This window comes from Thermobia domestica, chromosome 11 (assembly GCF_964235325.1).
Source record: "Thermobia domestica chromosome 11, izTheDome1.hap1.1, whole genome shotgun sequence".
In the NCBI taxonomy this organism is placed as follows: domain Eukaryota; kingdom Metazoa; phylum Arthropoda; class Insecta; order Zygentoma; family Lepismatidae; genus Thermobia; species Thermobia domestica.
In genome coordinates this window covers 37,323,045-37,349,467 of record NC_137464.1, presented here as the reverse complement: position 1 = coordinate 37,349,467, position 26,423 = coordinate 37,323,045, and the positions used below count along the sequence as shown (strand labels likewise).

General features: G+C 36.0%; 1 protein-coding gene across 3 annotated transcripts in view; it reads right to left on the bottom strand.

Annotated features, from left to right (window-relative positions):
* Positions 1-26,423, bottom strand: part of Hph (HIF prolyl hydroxylase) — a 60,420-nt gene that overhangs the window by 7,704 nt on the left and 26,293 nt on the right. The window contains exons 2-6 of one of the 3 annotated variants that reach the window (XR_014127314.1): positions 14,007-14,126; positions 11,232-11,371; positions 9,791-9,861; positions 4,743-4,991; positions 2,832-3,257 (exon numbers count right to left, since the gene is read on the bottom strand). Coding sequence is in view for 2 of the 3 variants with exons in the window: in XM_081730393.1 (XP_081586519.1) it covers positions 3,142-3,257; positions 4,743-4,991; positions 9,791-9,861; positions 11,232-11,371; positions 14,007-14,126 (696 nt within the window). In the remaining variant the exon portion in view is untranslated. Of the gene's footprint in view, positions 1-2,758; positions 3,258-4,742; positions 4,992-9,790; positions 9,862-11,231; positions 11,372-14,006; positions 14,127-26,423 lie in introns of those variants that run through there. The other 2 variants (XM_081730393.1, XM_081730394.1) reach the window with 2 other exon arrangements.

Sequence of the window (26,423 nt, the reverse complement as noted above, 5' to 3'; positions counted from 1 at the left end):
GAACGCGTTCGTACGTTCGTATTAAGATGAATAATTTATGTAACCAACAGTTAAGACGTCGTAAAATTAATGTTCAAACTTAACTGGTGCCTAAGGAAGTATTTAACTGATTACTAAGCTGATAAAACTATTCAAACAAGCAAATTTCTATCCTTTGACGCACTTTAACTCGATAATTCAAGGAAGTATGTCAACATGTCTACGATCATTCTAAATGCAGCTTGCTTACATTTGAATTACTGTGGCACCGTGTAGTGTAGTCGCTAACGCTCTCGCCTTTGATGTAAGAGGCCCCGAGTTCGATTTCCAGTGGGGCCACTGTCAACAAACTGCAGAAGCTTTTTTTTTAGACCAGCCATCTTGAGTAAGGCTTTCTTGGGTTTTCCTTGTTTACATTAGGGAAATGCGAAATGGTACCTAACATTAATGGTCCCAGACCACTTCCTTCCTTCCCCTCTCTTCCCATTCTTCCTCTCAAATTCCCCGGGTAGTGTGATCGTCGAGGGAAATCATCCCTCATATGTAATGTGCTAACATGGCCATAGCTGCCGAAAGTCCAGAAATTTACTCCTAATACTTTGAATTAAGTATCTTGTAACTTATTACAGGAGCATTAGTACTTACTACTCCACTCAATTTATTTTTAACTGGATTAGTTTCGTTATCATCTTGATGACTATCAAATCAAAAATAGACACAGAAGTTGTACACATATTGGAATCAGCTGGCTTTGAAAGGATTCCACATAGAAATTGCAAGTAGATTGGAAGTTAGTTACAGAACCACTCTATATTTAAGACTATGTACGAGGAGACAAAACCTTTTATTTTGCATGTATTTTTGATTTGATAAAGGTATCAAAGTAATACGGAAACTGTAATTCAGTTAAAAGTACACAGTGCCCATTCATAAGTACTAATTTATTATTATTGTAACCACGTCCCGGTTCCATATATACACACCTTTGTCCCCAACATACAAGACAACTTAGGGAAAATTCGTTATAATACATTTTTTCTTTTGTGCTCGGAAGTAAACAAACCTCTTTCTGTACCTTGATCCCTTTAGCTCGTCGTAGTCACCAACAAAACAAAGTATCCTTTCATTGAAAGTATTTTTTATTGCACCAGCTGTAGCCAAAACGTACAGGCACCAGTCAATAATATTGCTAATCGAAATTTATTTGAATATTTTACTTGAAGCATGGTTTACATATGCTTTATATGCAAAACTGCATTTGCTCCCTTGAGTGTTTCAATCAACTACTGTCAACCCTTCGACTTTCCTGGTTGGAAGAGCAACGCATCAGCCACTCTAAGAAATTACTCTCTTGGCTTTCAGTGTGCGTATATACATCAAATAAGAAACCTCGACTGATTGCTCTTTCCTGTAGAACATTATTACGTGCAAGCCGAAAACACTAACTGCACCCCCCCCCCCTTCCCCTTAACGCTTGGACGATAGTGTGGAAAAGTGAGATGGTGGATCGTAAGTTAATCACAATAAAAAAAGGCATTTCACAGAATGTTTTTTTCATTATTTTGATGTTTGTGATGTATATGTTTTATGGAAAATTTTGTGTCGTGTTTTCACTTCTTTAACGGGAATTGCCAATAAATCTTCGTTGCCCAGGTAATGCATTTTTCTTTGTATGACTGGAGATGTTCCGTGATCGTATTATATCGCATGTGTAAATTATCAGCATTCCAAACCACGGCCAAAAAAACAACGTATATTTAGCTACAATTACATAGGTCGTCCTTCAGAGGCTCAAACCGAAAATCAGAAGCAAATTTATAAGCCAATTGATTAGATCGTCTATATGACAGGTTCTCAGCAAACAAAATTGACTATTAAGTATTCTCCAAGTTCACATAACCAAGCTCTAATAAGAATGAAATGTTCCCAAGTTATGTCCCTGTAACTTCTGTTAACTTACTTGGTTTTACCTGTTACTGCCCATTTACTGCATTATAAGACTATCAGACGGGAATATTGCTTCTAAATAATCTGAAGCGTAAACAGTTTTTGAGAGTAGGACACTACTTATTTTTTGCCAACTTGTACCAAGGCACGTGGTTGATCAGTTAGATGTGCAGATCTTCAGTTGAACTGTACACAGTAATGTCAAACATTAAGCATGAACTTACCTTCCAAACTAATTCCTTTATTATACCGTAACATAATTTTACACTTTGTCGCTTGTTATTTTTCTACACTTAGAACCATTAAGGGAAAATTTAGTATTATTTAGAGAACCTGATAGATGTCGCTAGCGTGTAGACGATTTGCTGATTTAAAACTATTGTGACAATTTAATTATAATTTAAAAACTAGACTGATTCAATTTAATTATGTCAAGTAGGACAAAGACTAACCGTTATTAGATCTAAGCATTAACATTCGTTGGATGGTAGGTAATTTAAAATAAATAAATGTAAACAATTACAGCTAATTACGTACAATTTTAACCATTAGGCCGAAAACTCGAGCGTAACAACAACTAATAATAATAATAATAATAATAATAAAACAAATACATATAATACATATATACACAGATGTGAAGGGTACTTAAGAAATATTACTATCACATAATTATGTCTTTATTTACAACAGAGATTACAAACAATACAATATAGGTATCATGCGATGACGTATTTCTAACGAATATCATTACTACATACAATTTTATCTATACCAAGTATAAAATTATTTCACTCTTAAATATAGAGGATTTTTATTTTTACGAAAAAACAATCTTGAATAGTATTACGACGTATTTAAATTTATTAATACGTAGCATGGTTTTCTCGCTTTCTTTGACTCACCTACTATGTAGTTTATAGTGAAGTTTGTTACATGTGAAACCAATCTGGGCACACAGGTTTTCATGGAATATGTTATATGATTATAATTCCATAGCAACACCTAGGTGCATAGTTTTGCATTTCTAGTTCACTAAATTCAACTTGAAGAAATTACAATTTCAAAGATGTATTTGCTGGCACAGTGAACACCTAAGTTGCTTAGAAAGATTATTATCAATAGTTACTTCAAACACAACGAACATTCATAAGCATTTTCAGTCATCCAGCTTTGATGTTTCAACCAGTTTCAAACGGTTGTCTTCAAATGATATCACACACGGACAATACTCTCGCAATCAACATCTTTGGATTTTGTCTTAAATTTATCACATTTGGCTTGCACGAGAACATACTCATTCTGTAGGGTACCACCCTCGGTCTGCAAATCTGAAAATTAACAAAACATGAAACTATACAGGCTAACATCCTCAACGAACATATTAGAACTGTACCAAACACAGTTTCATTACTAACAATATTTGAAAACTCTTCAGCCGTGACAAAACGAAACCGAAAATAAAAAGATGTCATTCAACGCACAGTTGATCCAACTTATTTTCAAAGTTGCTGTTTCTTCTCTCCAAAAATTAGAACATTTAATTTAACTATTGCAAAATGCAGGAAACTTATTTTTAATCACTAATGTTATAAGAAAATAACGAAACGTTTATAACAGTCTGTAACCGTATGGACTTCAGAACGATTCAAGATAAATTATGATTTCATACTCAGGTAGCCCACCGGACTCCAAATATATCCACAGTGGTGCTCTCTAAGCCTACCAAATATTTAAAAAACTTGGTAAGACAAGTAACTCCAAGTAACAAACAAATTAATTCCAGACTCAAGTAGCCCGAGATTTTTATATTATATATACACTCTCTCATAAAATCAACAACTACAGAACTGAGATAACCAAGTTCTTATTTTATAATCTAATAACGCATTAACCCAGGAAAATTAAAATATTTTTGCAGTGGCACCACCTAGGACCTCACTGAAATCTCACTTGTCAACGCAAACAATTTCGCAAACAAAATGTTTACATCAGTAACTCTTTCCCTGTCTTTTTTATTTATTTATTTATTTTTTTTTAAGTCATGTGATGAAAAATTCAATACGAAATTATAATAAGTGTAGGTTAAAAGGTATAGCTATTTCACACGACGACAAACCTCGTAATGTCTTTAAATTATCACGCCAATCCAAATACTGTTAGAACAATCCTAGACAAATTACTTGCACGATCTACGGAGGTCACTCCACAATTAATGCCTCCATCGACTAGTATACTGTCTTCCCAAACAAAATGCTGAATATGATGCTTGCAAATGTCTTCCGGTTTCTATTAGTTTCTTACATTCATTTTTTTTTTTTTTTTCCCTTTAGTCACAGAAAAATGCCAAGTTAGTATGGTCCTACCCGAAAACAATACTAGAATATACAGAAAAGATGAGCATAGACTTGCAAGAAAAAGGAAAAAGCTCACTCATAGCCGAAAGAAGTCAGACACTTGTCTATAGTTACTGTACCCTATGGCACCCGAGTAGGGGAGAAAAGGTGGGCAATGGTCTTCCACGCTAATTTGATATAGGCAGAAAAGAACATCAATATACAAATATTGCAAAGAACACATTAACCAAGGTTTAGTCAGCAGAAAAAAAAAAAAAAAAAAAAAAAAAAAAAAAAAACTGATGAATGTATTCTCAAAGCTTCGAAACTTTGATCTGGTGTGCCTTTATCCGAGTAGGCTAATTAATCATTAATCACCTGACGATTTATTATGACTTATTTTAATCTCTCAAATCGATGGAAATCTACTGAATAGCGTCCAACACGTTTCAAATTCTTCAGATTGAAATTTCTAATTACCTTTGCTAGGGACGACACCTCTAGAAAACCCGCTCAATACTCTGCCTTCCATATGTAACAAGGCTTCATTTCCAAATGAAACTTTTCGCCTTTTTAGTGCTGAAGCATTATTGTTCTGGATATCGCTGTCCAGTTCTCTTTTAATACCATTATTAACCACATTATTTTTCACTGGGACTTCTCTCAAGTAAGTATTTCCAACATTTTGAGAATTGTAAGTTTGTTGAGGTATTACGTGTGATGGCTTACCTAGAACAGAGTTTGAAAGAACATTTTAAAATATAACAAATCACAAAGTATGCAACGCTTTCTTAAGGAGTTAAGAAAGTGAATACTACATGGTACGCATAAAGTCCTATTCCTCTAGGTATCTTATGCTTAGTACATACATCACAACATTCACGTATACAACATATTACATAAGTCGTACATAAGAAATAAATTCTTTCTATCTTTCTCCTGCATTGATTGTTGATTCCTTGAATTACTCCTGGTATTTCATTCGCCTATCTTGCTTTTTTTTTTTTTTTTTTTTTTTTTTTTTTTTTTTTTTTTTTTAAAGATAAGCGTGTCTTCTACATTTCTTTTTATTTTGAGCCTAAAATTTGTACTACAGATTTGTAATAAAAGCACCGAATATTGTGCCTGCCATTTTGTGTGTTATATCCACTGCTGACAGATACCTTATTCTCATTATGTATAGACAATATTACTTTAGACACGCCGTTGAACTTCGATTACGATGTAATTCTTATTAACCATTACTGTGGATACAGAACTGTACTATTACATTTTATTCCTGTCCACTGTTTAGGTTCAAAATATAAAAAGATGTAGAAGACACACTTACTTCCTGAATTAAACTGAACCTCTGAAGATGTGTGCAGGAAAATAGGCGGATGAAATTATCAGGATCAATTAACAGAATCCACGCAAAATATAGGTAAAATTATGTTATGTACAATCATGTCCAAAATTATGAAATAAATCGTGTATTCATATGGAAACGTAGTCGCCGCTTTATGTGTAGTACCAGACAAGAGTTCACACGTCTGCCCATCTGTAATTCATGAAGTGCCAATAGACGTTTACAACTATGTATTTTCACATGGTTGATTCTGGGATTTCCAATCCTGTTGCAGTTTGTGCGTAGAATTTACCGAGGTATTGGAGATTCTAATCAAATTTTTCATATCTTGTATATGGCCTTCCATTTCTGGTGCGCCGTTACAAGGTGCAGCTGTCTATTCAAACTAGCAATCCAGTCGTCCATAACCTTTTTCATTAAATTTGTTATTAATTCATGTTCATGGACCCACAACAAGGCCCCCTAAACGCACTTCGCTTCATTATTACGTATGTTAATCATTCCGAGACTTCCATCTACCGCGAATCTTTCACACACTGCACGTTGAACAGGTAACGTGTCAATAGCGAGTAGATATTACCAGTGGAAGAATACGTACCACGGTCGTATACGGTCATGTGACCGTCATCGGAACGAAAAAGGCACCAATATTCACATAGCTATAGAAGTATGTGCACTTTGTGCGCATCCTGTAGATTAGTACCAACAACAAAATAGGTTAACTGCTAATAAATAACAGCTTCTAGTCTTATATTGTATGCCTACCATAGTGCTTGTCAAATCAATATAAAAATCTGAATTTTCAACCTACGAAAGTGTTCATTCAAATCTTCTAGGCTAACTGTTGAGGTGATCAGTCACCTGAAATTGAATATTATCTCTCTCACAAAAGAGGTGTTAACTAATAGTAATACAACCTCTATCCAGAAAGTTCGGTGAATGAGTGTGCCACACAGGTCAAGACATGAAGTTTCCGAGCGGTGGTGCTGTAAGTGCTTATCGTGTGTTAACAGCACGTTGTGCATGCGGTCGAAGCACAAAATGGATACCAATATGAAGCAATGAACGAGATGCTGTTCTGTTTCAAACTTTAAAAAAATCAGCGAAAGAGACTCATGAAATGCTAACAACAGTTATGAAGAATGTGCTGTCACCTTAAGTGTGTTTATGGATAGTTTAAACAATTCCGAGAAGGGAGGGACACCTTGGAAGACCCTTCCCGAACTGGTTGTCCTGCATCTGCACGCACATCGGATAATGTACAGATTCTAATCTAAAATATGCAACTTCGACTTGACGCCTGTGGATACCTCATCGACATGGCGAATCGAGACTTAAATTTTCTGAGAACCATCGTCACGAGCGACGAGAGCTGCTGCCTGAGGTACGACCCCAAAGGCAAGCGTCAAAGTATGGAGTGGAAGGATCCAGTATTGCCGAAAAGTAACAAGGTATGAAGTTAGAGATCCCGCATCAATACAATGCTCGTGGTGCTCTTAGACTCTGAAGGTCTCATCCATAAAGAATTCCTCCTTGAAGGCTCCATGTTAAATGCCGCTACGCATGTGGAAATACTGAAATGTTTGCTGCAACGGATCAAGCAGGTATGCCACGCAAGTCGACTGAACCCTGCTCCATGACAATGCTCGGCCACATACTGCCTTTCTAGTGCAGCTGTTCCTGACCAACAGTGGAGTTGTCACCCTACTCCCAAGACTGGTCTTCCCGGATTTTTTTCTTAATCTCCAAACTGAAATCAGCCATGAAGGGCTATTTCGGACATCCAACGTAATGTTACGACCCAGTTGAAGGCCATTCCTGGCCAGGAGTTTCCAGTCTTTTACAGCCGTTTCCAGGAGTGCATTACTATCAATGGGAATTACTTCGAAGAGCAGAAACTGTGTTTGAGGTAAAACAATAATCCATTCGAAATATAGACACATTCACCGAATTTCCTAAACAGAGGTTGTACTTTGTTAACCTTTTTCAACAACGACCGATGTATGTTACGAGACAGATAAAATACGTACGAGTCACACAAATGAAAATACGAACAGTCGCAGTGAAATATTTTATTGAACTGTGGAGTATTGATAGAATAAGCTTATAAATAAATAATCAAAACATTGAGAAAAATAGAAATTTACCTCAAAATATTCGAAACCAAATCTGTAAGAGTACTGAAATACACAGTAAAGGAATACACGAGAGAAAGAACTAACGTCCATGTCACTAGTAAAGGTGTCTACGCTTAAATTTCTAATTGCGCTTTTTATATTAATTTGAGGACGCTGACTACTTCAAAGAAACTATTTCCAAACATATCTGTCCATAGTGTCCGATGAAAAGGACTTCAAAGTTGGGATGTTTGAAATACCGCTTATGCCAATGGTAAAGTGCCCACGCTCGGATACACTTCTTATACTAATTTGATAGTGCACTTTTTATACTAATTTGAGGATGGTGAATCCAATGAAACCATTTTCAAACATATTCGTCATGGATTCACGACAAAAATACTTCGGTTAGAATATTTATTTATATCTCAAATTTGAGACATTTTTTCTCGGTATCCTATGGATGTGTTCAACCATTTACACTAGACGTATCGACAAGGGACCAGCAATACATGTGAGAACATCAAAAAATTAGATTACCGTATGTTGTGAACAATATTTTTCAACTTGTCGCAATTACTAAACAAACTACTATAGACACGCAACACCCAAACATACATATACTGCTGTACAATAAATATCGAATTATATTCGGTTTAAAAGTTTCGGCTCTAATTTCTTCGAATTAAACTCCGGTTGGAGGATCTTAGGCTAGCGCGATAGGCAAATTTTGAAGTTTGTAAATAACATTGTGACTGACAATTCACAAATCTCCAGCAAGCTAGATGATGAAAAAGAACGACTTCTATTAAACAGGTACAGATTCCGACCGGTGAAAATAGTTAATATAACAAATAGAACCAGACTAGAAAGTTTCAATTCATTCCAAAGGTCCCAGAAAAACTAAGCAACACTTTCAAGGTACACTGTCTTATCTTCAGCTTACTTACATTTGAAAATAAGTTATAAAGGTAAAAAGGATAAAAAAAACAAAGTAAATACACACCTCACATTAAAAACTAAACTATGACACCTGAACCATCATACCATACTACGAAACTAGTCACTGTGCACTTGTTATTTTTTGCTGTGTAGAAAATTAGTATACAGTGCCCCACACATTTTTACCTTTATAAAACCTTTTTTTCAAGCATAAGTACGCTGAGGATGAGGACTATGAACCTCGAACGTGCTACTTAGTTTTCTTAGGATCTTTGCGTTGAATATGAAGCTTTCTAATTTATCTTTACTAGCTATAATAAATTTCATTGTTTAGAACAGTATAACTCAAAAGAAATCTACATGATATGATTAGAAAAACCCACTATGGCGAGCAAATAGTGCATCAATATTATCTCAAAATCAACAATAAAAATAAATAAATAAATAAATAAAGGGCATTTTAATTGTTCAAAAAAATTATCTTACCTGTTCAAAAAACTTCATCACTGTCGGCTCTTCTTTCTTGAATGCAAAATTTTCTCGAAGCTTCGTTTTCTTAGTTTTATTAAAATGCCTAAATATACTGAATATTTAAAATAAATAAGTAATAGCTATCTTAACACTACAATAATCTCAAGTATCTCAAAATGTATGGCTTGTCACACGAACTTATAAAAGTAACAAATCTAATGTGTCTCGGGTAAAACTTAAAACTAAATCTACATATACTGTAACTTAATTCTCGTCTTCACGTGTATGATGTAACAGTAGTGGCGTGTTCATTCTGATATGCTGTACCAGCCATGTTGGTTTCATAGCAGGTTTCTCGAAGCACTTCTCTTTTTCCCCCTTTAAGCACTCCACATTATATGAAATGTATTTACAGCTCTCTTCGAGCCTTCATGACATTAATGCAGAACGATAATCCACAAAATGAATTTCGTTTCAATAATATATTTTGTTCACCGTATTGTACAATCGTTCATTTATATGTCAATGCAATTTTCCAACAATAGCGCTTGAAAATTTGCCGTTGAAGCTAATGAGTACTTTCAAAGCTTCCTATTTTCTCTAAATCATGCTCTTTACAATAAAAATAATAATATAATGTTAACACTTACATTCTCGCCGGTACCGCTTGCGTGCTTCTTCTCTCTCTTTGGCATCGAAGTACCATAACGTTATAGCATATCTGAAAGAAATATATGACATTAAATATACAGTATATACGAACATGTATTACCGTTTAGCTGTTAAACTTCATTTACTACATTCTTTAGTGATACAACTGGATGCATATTGAATAGTTAAAAACACTCACCTTAAGAATCCAATGAATGAAATAACTGCATATATTTTCAATATCCATCTGCTACTTTTTGTAAGTCATGTAACAGCAAAATTATTTTATATTTGTGCCAATGAAGATGGCAAATAACTATTAAATTAAGTAGATCCTTAAAGTGAAATTATATACATTGTTACATTCCCCACACCTTAAATCTCGGTAGTGTGTACCACATTCAGAAAGTTTTCTGGGATGTTGTTAAATTAAGGAGACCAGTGGCCGCCACGTTGGCCGCTCTGCGGTACCAGTTGTTCAAGGAATGAGACAAATTGGACTTGAAGGTCATCCTATTCCACACTGACATCATTACAGATTAGGATTTAGATTTCTAAGCTTTCGGCATCTATGGCCATTTAGCTCGTCACGTATGAGGAATGATGTCCCTCGGCAAGCACACTCCTTCCGGGAGAGAGAAGGAAGGAGGTGGCCTGGGACTACCCTGGTATTTGCCTGGTGTGAATGAGAAAAACCCAGGAAAACCTCATTCAGGATGGCTGGCCTGAAAAAGCTTTTTATACTCTTTCACCTAGTGCCCCTACCGGGAATCAATACTTACAGCATGTCATAAAATCAACGCTGTAATCCGCGCCCGGATGATAAAACGGCTTATTGAGCAATAAAGTTTTTTTTTTTTTTTTTTTTTTTTTTTTTCGGGATGCTTATATAAAAATGTTATCACGCCTGCTGTGCTGTACGGTTGCGAAACATGATCGCTTATTCTGGCGGAAGAACGAAGACGAAGTATTTGAGAATAAAATGCTGAGACAAATATTCGAACCCAATGAGAACGGGAATGGGGAATGGCGGAAACTTCATAACGAAGAACTTCATATTTTATACAGTTTACTAAACACTGTTAGGGTCATCAAGTCTAGCAGGCTCAGGTGAGCATGTCATAGCCAGAATGGAAGAAAATAGGAACGCTTTCAATTTTAATGGGAAATCCAATCAGAAAGCGACTATTAGAAAGACTAGGCGCAGATGGGAGGATAATATTAAGATGGTTCTCGCAGAAGCAAGAATACAAAGTAAAAACTGGATCCAGATGGCTAAGGACAGAAGTCAATGGAGAGCTTTGATGATGAAGACATTGAACCTCCGGGTTTCACAGGCCATAGAGTTAATTATTAGTTATTAACGTTATTGCATTTTTTTTTCGAGAACTTCTAATTATTACAAAAATTCATATTTAAAAATAATCTAGAATGAAATACCTTGTCCTAAAAGCTGGCTGAACCTCGTGAGGATTTCGTCGGTCTGACCAGAAAAATAGGATTCTGTCGAACAATGGTTCTATATCTGCCACTTGATCTCTCCAGCCTTCGGGAAATATCCTTAATAAGCCTCCATTTTCCTGTAATGTAACAAAATATCAAGAACTACTTCCATTACATAGTGAATACGTGTCTTCATACATCTAAAAGTATACAAAAGACTTGTATGTAGAGCTCTTAACAAACAATGCTTAACAGAAATACAGAAACTGCAATATCGATATTATCTAATCTTTGAGTGCTGTATGTACTGAACAACGAAGTGTGACCTATACAAATATTGTTAAGATATGGATCACGAATGATCGATTAGATTCTTAACTATTCTATAAAATTAAAAAATTTGGGACTTGTGTGCAATCCAAAAAGAAATTACACTGACGTGACATCCAACTTCACGGATGCAAGATCTAATGTTTTTATAACTTGGACGAAATATTGGTTTCACTTTATAATAAACAGCCTAGTATTTTTGAAATAACAAAAATACAACACACAAGGGAGAAAAAATAATTCGAAATTATTATTACTTATATATATATCTATGAGACTTATTAAACTTACGAACATGTATTTATTGATTAAGTAAATGTCAGCCAGGACTAAAATTCATTGGATTAACAAACAAATCTCGAAGTCCTTAGTATAATACAATCGAAAAATGCAGAGCATGTCATAATCTAAATCCAAAAATTGTGTCTAAATATCTAAAGTACTTTAAAGAATATACTATGGTACATAAAGAATTAAGATGGTAAGAACTCGCATCTATTATACTCTATATTAATATTTTGTTATATTTCAGAGATTTTATTGATACTGCCACCTCTATCAGCCTACTCTTACTTTCTCATATTTACGTTAGGCAAATTTGGCCAATTATGAACAATAGCCATAAAACTGAACTGCCTTACGTAATTGTGATAGGCTGATCAAGACGGCAACAATGTAACTAAATTCACAGAAATTATGTAAGAAAATGAAACTCAGAAAATGCAAGTTAATAAAGAATATTTTCCTAAAAAGTTTATTGAATTGATATAATAAGGTAATAAATTTGTGTGCTACTGCGATCTAATTATGAAATTTCTAGCATATGTTTCTTCTGAACAATGAACACTTGGTACTGCGGTTACTCTACAATGCTAATAACTAATCTAAAGTCATAAAGACCTAACAATTCTTACTTTCTTTTCGTAACATGTATTTTATAAATATCTTTAGTAATAAGATAGTATCGGTCTAATTACCTTACAGTGGATGGGTTGTGCCTGACAAACACGCAACAAGAACAGTGATTTTTTTTTTTTTTTTTTTAATGGATAACAGATAACTGTCAGCCAGTGTACATTTCACTGTGATGGGCGGGAGTCAATTGTTCATAATCGTGTAGTCACTCCATTAGTTGTAAGTGATTTGAAAGGTCTTGATTTTGTTATGTGCCTGTCAGGCACAACCCGTCTGCTCGGGCAACATTTAAAGTCCTGGTTGAAAACTGGGTTGGAACATATGTTAATCACGTTTTTGAATAAAATGACTCTGGAAGAGACCAGAAATTTGATCGAAGACAGTAATCTGTCGGAATTCGATTTTTCAGATGATAATTCGAGTGCTGATTCCACTGTCAAGTTACCAATTTTCAGTGTGGAAACTGGATTTAGTAGTCTTTCTGTCCATGGAATGGAACTAACATCACTTCGTGCACAATCAGCACGCATCTATGAGAGCAAATGTCACCAAATGGTAAGGTGAATATGTCCTGCGGTAGATAGGATGTGTGAGACTATAATGTAAGTGACCACTCTATTTTAAGAACTGATGAACATTGCTGGGATAAATGCTTCAATCAAACACTAAAGAAGTGAACTGTATACCAAGACGGCAGTCCCTTATGAATCTAGGACTAACCATTGTTAGCGAACAAATGAGGCAAACGGCTCAGCTACGTTATCAGTAGTAACATATCAGGGAATCTGCTGCAAGACTGTTAGGCTTTATGTGTCAAAACGAAAGGAAGACACTTGCAAGCGTGAAAACAATGGAAAAGGTACTTTTGTAAGTTGTGCAAAATAGTTACTGTGTCTCACACTCAGATGTGCAACTAATTCTTTGAGGACGGCTAACAGATAAAAAATGGCACGTTTGTCACCTGTCTCCTAGTAATACGCCCAATACATCCTAGTCTGTCTTTCTTCGTAAACCTACATTATTCTTAATATTTCTTGTGCATAGTCATGTATTATTCCTTAAAAGCCAGAATTTTATAATGCAAATTATGATGATATGCAACTCATTAGATAAAACCTGCATAAATATAAGAAAGAACTTTAAAACCAAAACTTGAATGTTCTTATAATTATGAATCAATTAGAAATACACCAAATAACTATATTATTTTAAAATAGTTTTGTGTTTTTAATTTAATATAAATTGTTTGATGCCGGACAGCCACAACCAGTGAAATTATTTAACAAGGTCACCTGTGTATTATAAGGTTATTAGTTAAACATACTGAAACAAGAAACTGGCTGCTACAAAACTAGTGTTTATATATATATATATATATATATATATATATATATATATATATATATATTCTACGACTAGCTCTATTTTGCAAGAACAGAAGAATTGTAGATTATTATTACAGATTACTTAGAGAGGATTTTTCATAAATGACGAAGTAAAAGAAAATATTAAAATATAAACACTGACCTTTATATTCCAGTCTTTATTCAAATAATATATCGCTGTAATGCAACGCCCATCTCTATTTGGATTATCAACATGTTTCACGTAGTGTGAACCATGACCAGGGTAACATGCTACCATTGCCTATAAAGAGAAACAAAAATAGGTTTAAAAATAAGTCAAACAAGATATTTTTTTAAAAAATGTATATAACAGGGACAAATTTTAAAATGCTTACATTTCACTATTCTTGTACAACATTACACATAACTAGTGTTCATCGCACTTTGCATTACTTGTTTCAGAAAGTTAAACGTAAGTCTAATATACAGACATCCTGCTCGTACATACTTTTTTCCCCTTCGGAAAAAATATAATTCTAGAAACTATTAAAATTATTGTTCTGAATATTACACTTTCTAAACCAAACTTCCAAAAATCTCATCTCGGTAACGTAACTTACATATGTGCTAAACAATGTATGATTCTTAGTGACCAAGTAGCTAATGTGTGTGCTTTCTGTACGAACTGTTTGTGTTCTGGGTTCGATCCTCACTGGAGGTACTTGAACCGGACATGCGGACTAGCAGTTCGGATCACACTTAAAAACAGCGGACTTCGTCTCATATAGTCTTGGTACTGCAGAGGAACGTTACACTTCAATCAAAAAAAAAAAAAAAAGTTGTTTAGTATAGGCTAATTGTTTAAAAAGAAAGCTATTAATTTCCGTCTCCTTTCAAACTTTTACTACAAATTAACGAAGTTTACAGGTAAGTTTAGAGGGTGTCTCAACATTTTCTTACGTACCGTATACTAGGATAGGATAGGATTTTAGATTTCTGGGCTTTTGGCATCTAAGACCATTTGGCCCTTCACGTTTTTGAGGGATGACGTCCCTCGGCGAGCACACAATCCGGGGAAAGGGAAGGAAACGGCCTGAGACCTATAAGTTAGGTACCACCCCGGCATTTGCCTGGTGTGAATGAGGAAAACCCAGGAAAAACCTCATTCAGGGTGGCTGGCCTGAAAAAGTGTTTAACACTTTTTCGACCGAGTGGCCCCACCGGGAATCGAAACCGGGAGTACCGTATACTAAATTACTTCTGAAGTAAAAAGGCGAAGTGGAACTGCCTCGAGATCAACGAACGTGAGGTAAGTATAGGGTTATCGCTTCTGGGATGTGAAGCAGTGAAAGTTTATATGCAAAACATGCCACACACATTTTTACCATCAACCAAAGTGGAAGCATAAATTCCACTAAAGATTACTGATTATTGGAGACTATAGTATTTTATACACAGAGTACGTATTTATTAAATATGAAACTTTGCTATGAAATTCAACATATAACTTTATAAATAAGGAAGTACGCTAACAAGTCTAATATTCCAATATGGATACTGTCTGAAATTCTTTGATAAATTGCTTAATTAAGTTTTAAAAGTACTTTCATTTTATTAATCTTGACAGATGCAGATAAGGATGGCAACAGTAATTGCGCGAGAAAAGGAATTACTCTTATCTTAGTTCTCACAAACTAAATTGAACGTTTAAATTTTGCCCTTGTTGCGTTCTTTGCTGCGCTATTTCTGGAGCTGAGCGGTTTATGGGTACAGAAAGAATTACAATCTAGTTTGCGGTTGAAATACATTATAAGACGTGTCAAAAGAGTTGGTTTCGCAATGTTTGACTTTGACTGTGTGTACGTGCCGTTTGTCAACTAATGTTCCGATGTGACATTACGCGTTCTCCATAGTGCAATGCCTTATGTATATGTCGCTCTCTATTATGTAGAGATAGAACACTCTTGGGCGAAGGACAAATTATATTATCACGTGACCAATGTTCGCAAACAAAAACAGATAAAAATATAAATAAATATTCACAGAATATCATGTGAGTAGGTAGAAATGGGAGAAATGAGTGTGGTTTCCTGCTATAGATCATATATTATACACATATATACGTTTCTCAAGATAACGAGAAAAGAAATTGAGAACTGCTGACTTCTAATGACATATTGAAGACCTGGCGACTTACACGGTGGTGAAGACAAACTAAGCATGTGTACAAGGTTTTCCAAAATTTCGGCTTGGGTCTATCATTTAAATATAAATGAGGGGTTAACATACTTTACAGAATCGGATGTATGAGTGATGGGAAATGTGACGGTCCGTAAACATTATCGCATGAACCCTTACTCCAGTTTCAAAAATTAGAATTGATTCCAAAATGGCAGGAAATCAAGATGGCAAACAATGCATCTCAAAATTGATCCGTAACCAGTGGCAGCACTTGTGGGAAGTCACATCGGTAAACATTTAAAGTTTACTGCTATAAGCGAAAAAAAAAAATTCATACGTATAAGAAAAAGTACATTACGTAAACTTTATTTCCTTAGCTCGTAGCGATAAAATTTAAACTCTTACTGACGTGACTTCCCTCAAGAGTTGCCATTGTTCGGTAATCTTTTTGAAATAGCCTGTGATTGTAAACTCTCCACTCTTTCCTTTATTAAAAAAAAAAAAAAAAATCGTGATATGGGATCAAAATTTGTTCTCCCATATCTTGCGAAGCTCATAATTCAGAAGTAAACCGAGTCGTTGGGTAAAGCAGAACCGCTCGCCAGATGCTGGCAGAAATCTCTTTCTATCAGTTAGTATGATGTTTGTGTGTAGATTAAGGAAACCGGTGATATATCAGTTTGATAGAGGACACATTCTGATGGCCACATGGTTGGAAACTAGCATCTCGGAAAAGATCCGTAAAGGATGGTACAACCAACACCAAACCACAAAACGTGAGGCGGCCGCACCTCATTACGAATGTCGGACATCGCAGTCCACGAGCGAGTCTGAGCCCACAGTTCACCATGCACTGCTCGATCCGGCTCAGCAGCCGACGTCCCATACGTGTAGCAATCGGTAATGAGTGAAATGAGGCACGTGGCCATCGTCATTGGACCACAGAGCAATGTCACAACGTTGTAGTCCGATCAATCATGAGACTGCCTCCATCACATTAATAACCGGGTCAGAATCCGTCGTCTTCCAGGCCAACACCCAGAGAAGACGTCATTATATATATAATGCCAGAAATGCTAGTAATGGTTTTATATGACTTGCCTTCAATGTGTGGGCTCGAACGAAGCCAATGGGGGCGCCCTCCTCCTTGCACCCCTCTAGTGTAGTCACTGGCAACTAGGGTGGCCTTTTTCGAAAAAATGTGGCCATCCCTACTGGAAACACCTGCTGAAGACGTAGGCAGTACGATGACAGGCCGATCACAGCTCCATTAATATTTGGGTAAACTTCATGTGGTTATCCATGGGCCCGGTAATGCATGTGGAGGGCATCATAACGGCTCAGATATTGGTAGGTCACTGCTCCATGTCCAATGCCAATGTTTACTGCAGTGGTCCCCCCCTCTCCGACTCACCCGATCTTAATCCAATTGAACATCTTTGGGATGTTACAGAACTTAAGATCCGAGCTCATCGACTCCCTCCGCGAAATCTGCAAGAATGAAGTGACTTGTGTATGCAGATGAAGTACGCCATACCTCCATTCACTTACCAAGGTCTTATTGCTTCTATACCAAACCACTTTGCTGCTGCTCTGTGAGCCAAAGTTAGATATACTACATATTTGGTAAATGGTCATAATGTTCTAACTGGTCAGTATATATAATCATTGGCATTACAGTCGATTAAGGGTTATGGTGGCCTGTCAGCATTTAATAGGATGATGAATAGCATTCACAACCCTTACTGCACAAACACCAAAAAGTTTGTGTCCACTGTGCATTACAGACACCGAAGTTCACCATTAGTGCGTATACCTACGACAGGTGAATACCGCCTACCTCAAGCCTGTTTCTATCCCATTTACTACCGAAGACAGAGGGATAATCTACAAAAGAAGAGAGGGGGGGAAATCTCTTCCTTGTGATTTAAAAGCGTATCGAAAACGTAAGAAGAGAGCTGAAGTGGTAAATCCAGGATTAGAACTAGAGATACCCAGCAATTACCAGCGTAATTGTGCTTACATTTACTCACAAGGTCCTATGGTATTTTACACTCAAGGAATATATCTTTATGAAAACTTTTCTTTTTCCTTAAAATGAGCGGGGTTTTAAGTTTATTTTACTGTTTTTTTCTTCTTCAATGCTATGTAAATGTCACTTCCTACATGATAAACGTACACTCTTCGGAGAGGGAGACCCGGATTTAATCCCAGGTAGGAGCTGATGTGGTTCGAATTACATATTAAGCTCTACATCCATGTCTCTTATAGCCTCCGTGTTCAAACTTCAATCTAACCAACCGTTCACTTAAAAAAAAAAAAAAAAAAAAAAAAACCTTCTCAAACAAATCAAAAGTGAGGAGGGATGTCACGGTGACTCAGTGGCGGCGAACACCTCCAATGTGAGGGATCCTGGTTCGATTATGGACCATATGAGTTTGTGGTGGAACATAGTGTCCTGACTTCCTCAAGGACTAACGATTCCTACGGAATTCTCATTCCATTAATTCTTTTACGACCTTAGTCATTGTTGTGGGACAAAGAACTACAGATGTAATTTCGATTCTGTTCAATTCAGACTGTCTTATACTTTTACGGGCAGAGAAGGGAATCTTCTTCAAAAGAATTTAACAGAACTTCTAATTCATTCATGAAACGTCTTCAGTAATTTCTGGAAGCTATTTACCTTCTCCCCCTCCTTTGATGATGGTTCAATCCAATTCATAATCCATTCTATAAAATTATCAATAAAATTTATTTTGATTTTTTTTTTTTTTTTAAGAATCAAGAAAGTTCCGCTTTTATTATCTTTTAAATTATGTGATCATTTAGATCAGTGTCTAATTTTAGAGAATGGTCAACTCCAATCAGATTAGGATCACTTCCTGACACTATAATCCAAATTTTGGAAATTACGTACAGTTCACTATCCTAGAAATATACTTTTACGTTACCGGAAATTACATTAATAAATTGTCATGTTCACGTTACTTTTAAAACAACTGTAGTCATGTATGGGGAATTATTTTTACGCACAGAAGCACACTCAGCATTTCTTTCAAGTTATTTACAATATATGCAACTGAAAAAAATTCTACATAGACTAAGTTATTTCATTTTCTTTATATTAAAGTTCGTAGTACTCTTTCATTATTATGTATATCAGGTATCTTTCTCAATGACAAATGTAACAACTTCACGAGAATGTGTGTACCATTTGTTACATACTATGTTAAAAGAAGAGAAAAGAAAAAAGAAAGAAATCAGCACAAAACTAGCATTTGGTAGTCAAGGCGGAGTTAGCATTGCGCACGCGCTGCGATGCACAGCGTACGTGACCAACGACACTCGTCCACGACAGAACATTTCCTTCGCTAGCACCCTATGCCAATATTCTCCAACAAGCTACAAGGAAAACTCTTGAATTTTCTACACGAATAGTTTTAATATATAAATCATCCAGTCACCCACAATGCACCTGTGTAAACAAAGAGCTGTCTTTCTAATATGGTAATGAGACATGTGAAGATGAATGATACAAGCTATTGTAAACGCTTCATAGAGGAATATTACATGATCTTAAAAACTGTCCTTGCAAAATCATATCAACGGAAGGTTAACTGGGTATAAGAAAGCTTTCATAAATGTGATGTGACAAAACAAAAATGTTTGTGGCAGAGGCATATTAAGGGCAAAAACGAAATTCACATAATGAACCTATCTGGAGATAAATTTCTGTGGTCTTTCTTTTAATAATCGTATGAAGATATTCGTTCACTTAATAGAAACGGAAAACAGTAGCTTGTCGAATAATTCCATCGTACAGTACTTCGTCCCTTATGTATGGCATATGTTCAATTAGGTTATACGTGGTCAGCGTATCAGTTTGCAGCATCATACTTCCCTGGTTTTTAGTTTGAACTTTTCTTTAGCTCAAGCAGCTCCTCAAATTTCTTCACAATACTCGATTAACACCAAAGATTTTATGTTCCAACTAGAAACTGAATCGAGATCTATCGATAAATACAATTTTTATAACACAAACACATACTAACCAATAATCAGAATCACTCAGAGCAATAATAAAATCCACAGTTATTTTACATATCAAGAGAACTAGAATAATTCCCAGAGAACGATATCGATTTTTCCCCACCGTGTCTCGTCAATATATTCTCCAGGGATTCGCTCCTACCAGATACCTTCTACATTTCCGCGATCTTGCCACCCTCTCACCAAGGACTCTAGCTTTTTCGTTGTTTTGGAAGTTAACGTTCGTCAACAGTCAACACCGACTCTATATGCCACATGACCTACAGCTTAACGTGGTATCAGATTCTTGTGTACTCTCACTGAGAATCAAACCTGAGTCTCCTACTCCAAGAAAGGCGGAAATGCTTACCAGTGACGGTTTCAGGGGGGTAGACTTTTTTGAGGTGGGTTGTTCCCTAGCGCCGTATCTCCATTTATAGTCAATGTGGGTTAACAACACTTTTGCAGTACTATTCACCCCCTATGTATTGAAAGTCCACCCACAAGAAGTCTTTTGATTTTGAATTCACTACTGCTTGGCAGTACACGTTTAATACTGAAGAGCTAAGGCCGTTACAGCTATCCTACAACTCTAAACAGTTTATTTCAGGACATTTCTACCAAAGTAACAAGAGTCACGAATTTCATTACGTAATATAAACAAATTTGATACATACAAGGAGAAAATTTCTACTTCCGGAAATTATCAATGGGCTTCATTATGGACTTTCTTTGACAAATTGAAGCCTCGCTGTAGAAAACAATGTAAGTGCCCAAAACAAAAGTTACTGTAACAGTAGAGACAAAAGATAGTAACTTGTGCCCAAGCATCACAAAATAGAAAATATTGCTTACAAACATAACCTAGCATATAACGAAGTATGAAAATCTAAGGCATAAACTTATTTAAAAAAATAAATAAGATAGATGAACCAATTGCAAAGTGGCATTGTTTTCTACAGCGAGTCTTCAATCATGGATTTGAATATTCATATAATGAAATTTAAACAAATATAACACAATCCGCACATGTATTGGTACACAGGCTTGGGAAGAGCTGGCCCAAGCCAGTGTGCGCCCCTTTGGTACACGGGGTCCCGGTTTCGATTCTCAGTGCGAGAGTTCTTACGTTTGGGTGCATCACATGGTTCGGGTTTCCCCGTCTCATTCAAGCCATGCTGAAGAGGGATACTATCTTCAACTAGAAACCCAACGAAAGGATAATAAATATAATGACTATAGTGGTGTGTGTACTTTAAATACATTATTATAAGATGTACTCTCTCTAAAAAAAAAAAAAAAAAAAATCAACTAAGTACTTTGTTTGTCTTGAATTTCCCATCCATCGACTAGTGCTGAAGACAGTGAATGAAGTACCCCACGGCAATAAACAGATGGAGAGTGTAAAACGAGAGTACAACCAGGCCCGTATCCACGGGGGGCTAGGGGGGACCGGGCCCCCCTAAACTTTGGCTGGCCCCCTTAAAGTTTCACGGTAGGCTTGCAAATGAACTATAATATGGTGATGAAGTATAATATGATTGGGTCGGCCCCCCTAACTTCTACCGCCCCCCTAAATTTCTGAACTGGCTACGGGCCTGACTACAAATATATAAAAATGTATTTTAAAAGCTAAAATTACGCGTATAATGCAAGAAGAAATTACGACTGATGGATAAAAGCAATTCTTACGGTAGTTGAACACAAAGAAAGAAAGACCTTAGATGTGTGAAAAAAAATCAAGAAGCACTGCATAATAATTTGGAAAAAAGAACTGACACAAATTACAAAGAAGAGTTGGAGAGGCCTTCAACCAGCAGCTATCAGCAAAATTACAAGTTAATACTTATATTTACAACTTATTTTTACTATTATATTAGTAGCCTATAGTAGTTTAATAATGAAAGTGATTTGCGATAATCTGATAAATTAGATATCTTCACAAAATGGGCTATTGATGATTCTGCAATTCAACAAAAACAGTCTATAGGGCTGTAAATCTACGCAGCATTCGAATATCTTCGAAGACTCTGTCTTTTCGCTGTTCAACTTTTCATTTGATCTATTGAAAACAAATGTTGTACACAATCGTAAAGATAGCGACCCTCATTAAATATGTATCTGCGTAAATGCAACACAAAATTTGATCATTTTGCTGACAACTGGTACGAGAATTTCTAATCATATTACTTTGCGTAATGTGCATAAACAATTATTTAATTAGGTCTTTGTTTTCTTTCTAATAGACAACTAATAATACTGTTATTTTATATTTGAAAAAATTAACGATTCTTTCCTTTCCTTATGTGCATTCCACATAAACATAGAGATCTGACTCATTTCAGTTCTTCAAGTTCACGAGGCTAAATGAACGATCCACTAATTTCTCTTTCCACATCACTTCAAGCTGCGCGAGACACTGTTCCACACATTGTATCGATTGCATAACTCCCAAAATCAGTGATCTCAAGCGCACATCGCAATGCACATACAATAAAACAAACCACTACCAGAAAAAAAATATGCTTAAATATCTATTATTTTCACAATATTCGTAGAACAAATTATATATTTTCAAATTACAACTTCACTGGCAGCCACATTTTACCTTGTCTATTCATCCTATTTCCGTTAATTACTTAACCACATAATGACAATCCCACGTTGTCCAACATTTACAGCTTTGTTCCTTGTGAATGCAAAAATTCCGCTCTTCTATCAATAACACTTTATCTGCAACTAAATAATTGCAAGGCCTTCCCAACAGAAAAGATGAAGGGCCTACGTGCGACACAGCATGTCCGACCTGAACCAGCTGGTTTCTCAGTTGCTTCACTACTTCTCCCCCACCATTTTCCCATCTGTTATTAGTCAGAAATAGTATCGGAACACCTTTTCTTCCCTCTAGCATGACTTGAAGACCTACACAGAAAAGCCAGGTGTTACTCGTATAGTATGAAGGACCAGTACTTAATTTTTAGGAGAGATTTCCTCCAAAACTCCGTTGATTTCAATCTCTTCGTCCTCCCATTTTAAATGGTTGAAGGAAAAGAGGTTACACTACAGCCCGTTTAACACGACAGCATAAAGTTATAAAACTAAGTCCTTTAGGGGGAAAATCTCAATTAACTGTTGCTCGATATTTGTTTTACTATTATTATTATTATTATTATTATTATTATTATTATTATTATTATTATTATTATTATTATTTAAGCCTCTATTTTTTCCAATATATAAAATTGTTACTCCTTTCTCACGAAATTCTCTTACGCGTTGAAATTATGTAACTCAGTTCTAAATATCGGTTTGGGTGGTTGGATTGCACTTTAATGGTTCCTCCAGCCACAGGATATATAAGACATGAACACACACCACAGCTTAACGTGGGACCCAAACTAATTTCACCGGGAATCGAATTGGGGTCTTTACAGTAGCTTTCACCGGAAGTCAAATTTGGGTCTGCGTCAGCTTCCACCAGGCATCGAATTTGGATCTGTGCGTCAGCTTCCGCCGGGAATCGAATTTGGGCATCTGCGCCAAAGACACATGTGCGAACCAGATAGCCACGACGAAAATCAAACGTTCCTATATGTTAAAAATTTATGAAAGAACGACTGTCAGATTGTCTTCTATAGAAGCACATCATTTATCATGCCTTTCTCCGTAACACTTCATTTCATCTCCCATATAAAGTAATTAATAACGCTCCAGTTCTATCGCTTGAAAAACAAATCTAAATGATAAGTGATAAGTTCTATCGCTTGTCATTTAGAAGATAATTCTAAATGATGCATTACATACAACATTTCTTTGTACAAAGGCGAAAGCCAACATTTAGGATTCAAATTTTACGACCCAGGGTTCTCTGCTTTAGGCTAAAGAAGACTAAGAAATAGAGATAATAATAAAGTGAACTGTAAAAGACAATACAAAACTAGTGAGATTTGAACCCGCGACAGACAAGACTGATTACTGGCCGGATGTCACACATCACTTCACAACGCTAGTCACTATTCAAAGTTCAAATTCATACCGCTGGTCTAATGCATGGTTCTCAACGTTGGCGTTCTCGTTTACAGGGAGGGAGAGACTATTTAGGAGACATTTGATAGAAAGGTGGGCCGATGTAAAACAAATTATAGAAAAAAAAGAAAGCTTTCCTTTGGATGATTTAAGAACTAAAGCCTTTTTCTGGTTCTCAGACTGTTTCCTTCAAGCCTTATATTCAGCTTGTAAATGGGTAGATTGGGTTATAAGAGGGATACTCAGAACAATCATATTCACTTAAGGTGCATTAAGTTCCAAAAGGTTGAGGATCACTAGTTTACTGGATTTTATTATAGCTAATAGTTATTCTTATTATAATAGTTATTCTTTTATTATAATAGTTATTCTTCATTTTGCGCATAAAACGCGTCGAAATCAGAGTATAATGCAATCTTACTTCAGTGTATAATAACTTCTTGCTCTCAACAACACAGTTGTTATTAACCATAATAATTACGTTTTGGGTACAGTTAATCCCAAAAGGCACTACTATCACCATATGCAAACAGGATATTGGAGATTCTTAAAATTTTTCGTGTTTCTCCGACAAAAATTCAAATTTTTGTGCAAACAATGAATTTGCAGTAACTTTGTATCTGAGTTTCCATATAACGATTCAAATTACCCCTTTTCACTTGCTTGGAAAATTCGACATTTCGGATAGTTAATCTATGCCAAACGTTGATAGCCTAAAAGAAAGGAGAAAACTTTCTTCACGTGTGTGTCCGTAATATGACATGCGCCTTTAATTCAGATCGTATACATTGAGATATAAGTGTTAAATTCATTTCAAAAAGAAAATCCTGGGGTTTTCTTTCCTACAAATTAGTGAAGTATGTCTAGAAACCATGCTAGGTGTTAGTCAGAAAGTAAATGAACATGCATCGCTAAAACTTTTTTTTTAGTTTAACGTCCCACAATTATGCACCAAGGCTAAGGGAGCTATAAGATGGATGATGGTGGAGCGAGGGAAGTGGGAGAACTCCGAAAAAGAACACGCACGCAGCATTTGTCTAGCAGGTCCGATTGACGGAAGCTGGAATTAATCCAGGGACTACGACGACCAGAGGTGAGCGCTCTACCAGTCAAAAAGAAATCTCTAATAAAACGTCCAGTGTTATCTTACATATTTGAACGAGTCGTTGTGCAGAAGTGGCCAATCCCTTTTAATACTTTACCCCTCTACTGAGGTAAAAGAGTGATGTTTGTGGCAACGAATTTGAAAGTTTTCACGTTATAACGGTGTTTATTCAGCTGAAATCGAATTCCCTCACCAAAAGCCCAATTTCGGAATTATTTATACCAATTCGGGAAAGATTAATAACTTTCGTTTATTTTATTCTGAAAATTTGCAAGATACAATGTCACAAGAAACGTCAAAATAAAATGTTTATTATAACAGTACCCAATCCGTGGCTCTAAAAAAAACAAAAAAAAAAAAACATTCAGTTTTCTATATATGGCTTTTTTTAGCGGCTTCTTTGCCCTGATCATATTAAGAAACAAAGAATTTAGTTTGGAAACTATTTTTGAGTTTCCTTCTTGAAATAAAATTACATTTTTAATCTAACATACCACAGTTATGCCCTTTAGGATAAAACAAATGAAGTGAAATTAATTTTTACGTCCCCTGGTTATGCCAGTAAGACTAAAGGAGACTGAGATGATGAGAAATGCAGAAAATGGCGGAATGAAGAAAGTGGGAGGAAACGGGAGAACCCTGAGAAAACGCGCACACGGTGTTTGACCACCACACCAAGCTCACTTGGCGCGACCTGGAATTGAACCAAGGATCTCATGCACCAGAGGTGAACGCTCTACCACTCAGCTACTGCGGCCCCCTTTAAGATAAAGAAGGTGAATGATAATGTGGAACGAAAAGGGAGGACCCGAGAAAACCCACTTTCAGGATGTTGTCCACTGCAAACTCACTTAGCCTGGGATCGAAAAAGTGACCCCTAACCCAAAGGCGAACCGATCTACCACTCAGCCACGACACTTTCTAGGCTTCCTACTTATTTATTAACTTCTCATGACAAGCGGTTTTACAGTACAACATTTCAATCTACTTAGGCTAGAGATAAATGAAATGGCGTTATCAAATAACATGATGTTCATCAAGGAAATAAAACTTTAAGAAAAAAAAAACACTTCTAGAAAGAAAAATATTCATTCGAGATAAGATGCTAAGCAGATGAAGAGCGCTAGTTTACGATCTGGCTTTGTTTACATTCCTCACCGCTTGTGATCTAGGGAAGCGAAGTGGCGAGTCGGTTTTGCGTGGGAGCTCAGAGGAAAAGTTTGTTTTTTCCGTACGTGCCGATTCACACGTCCT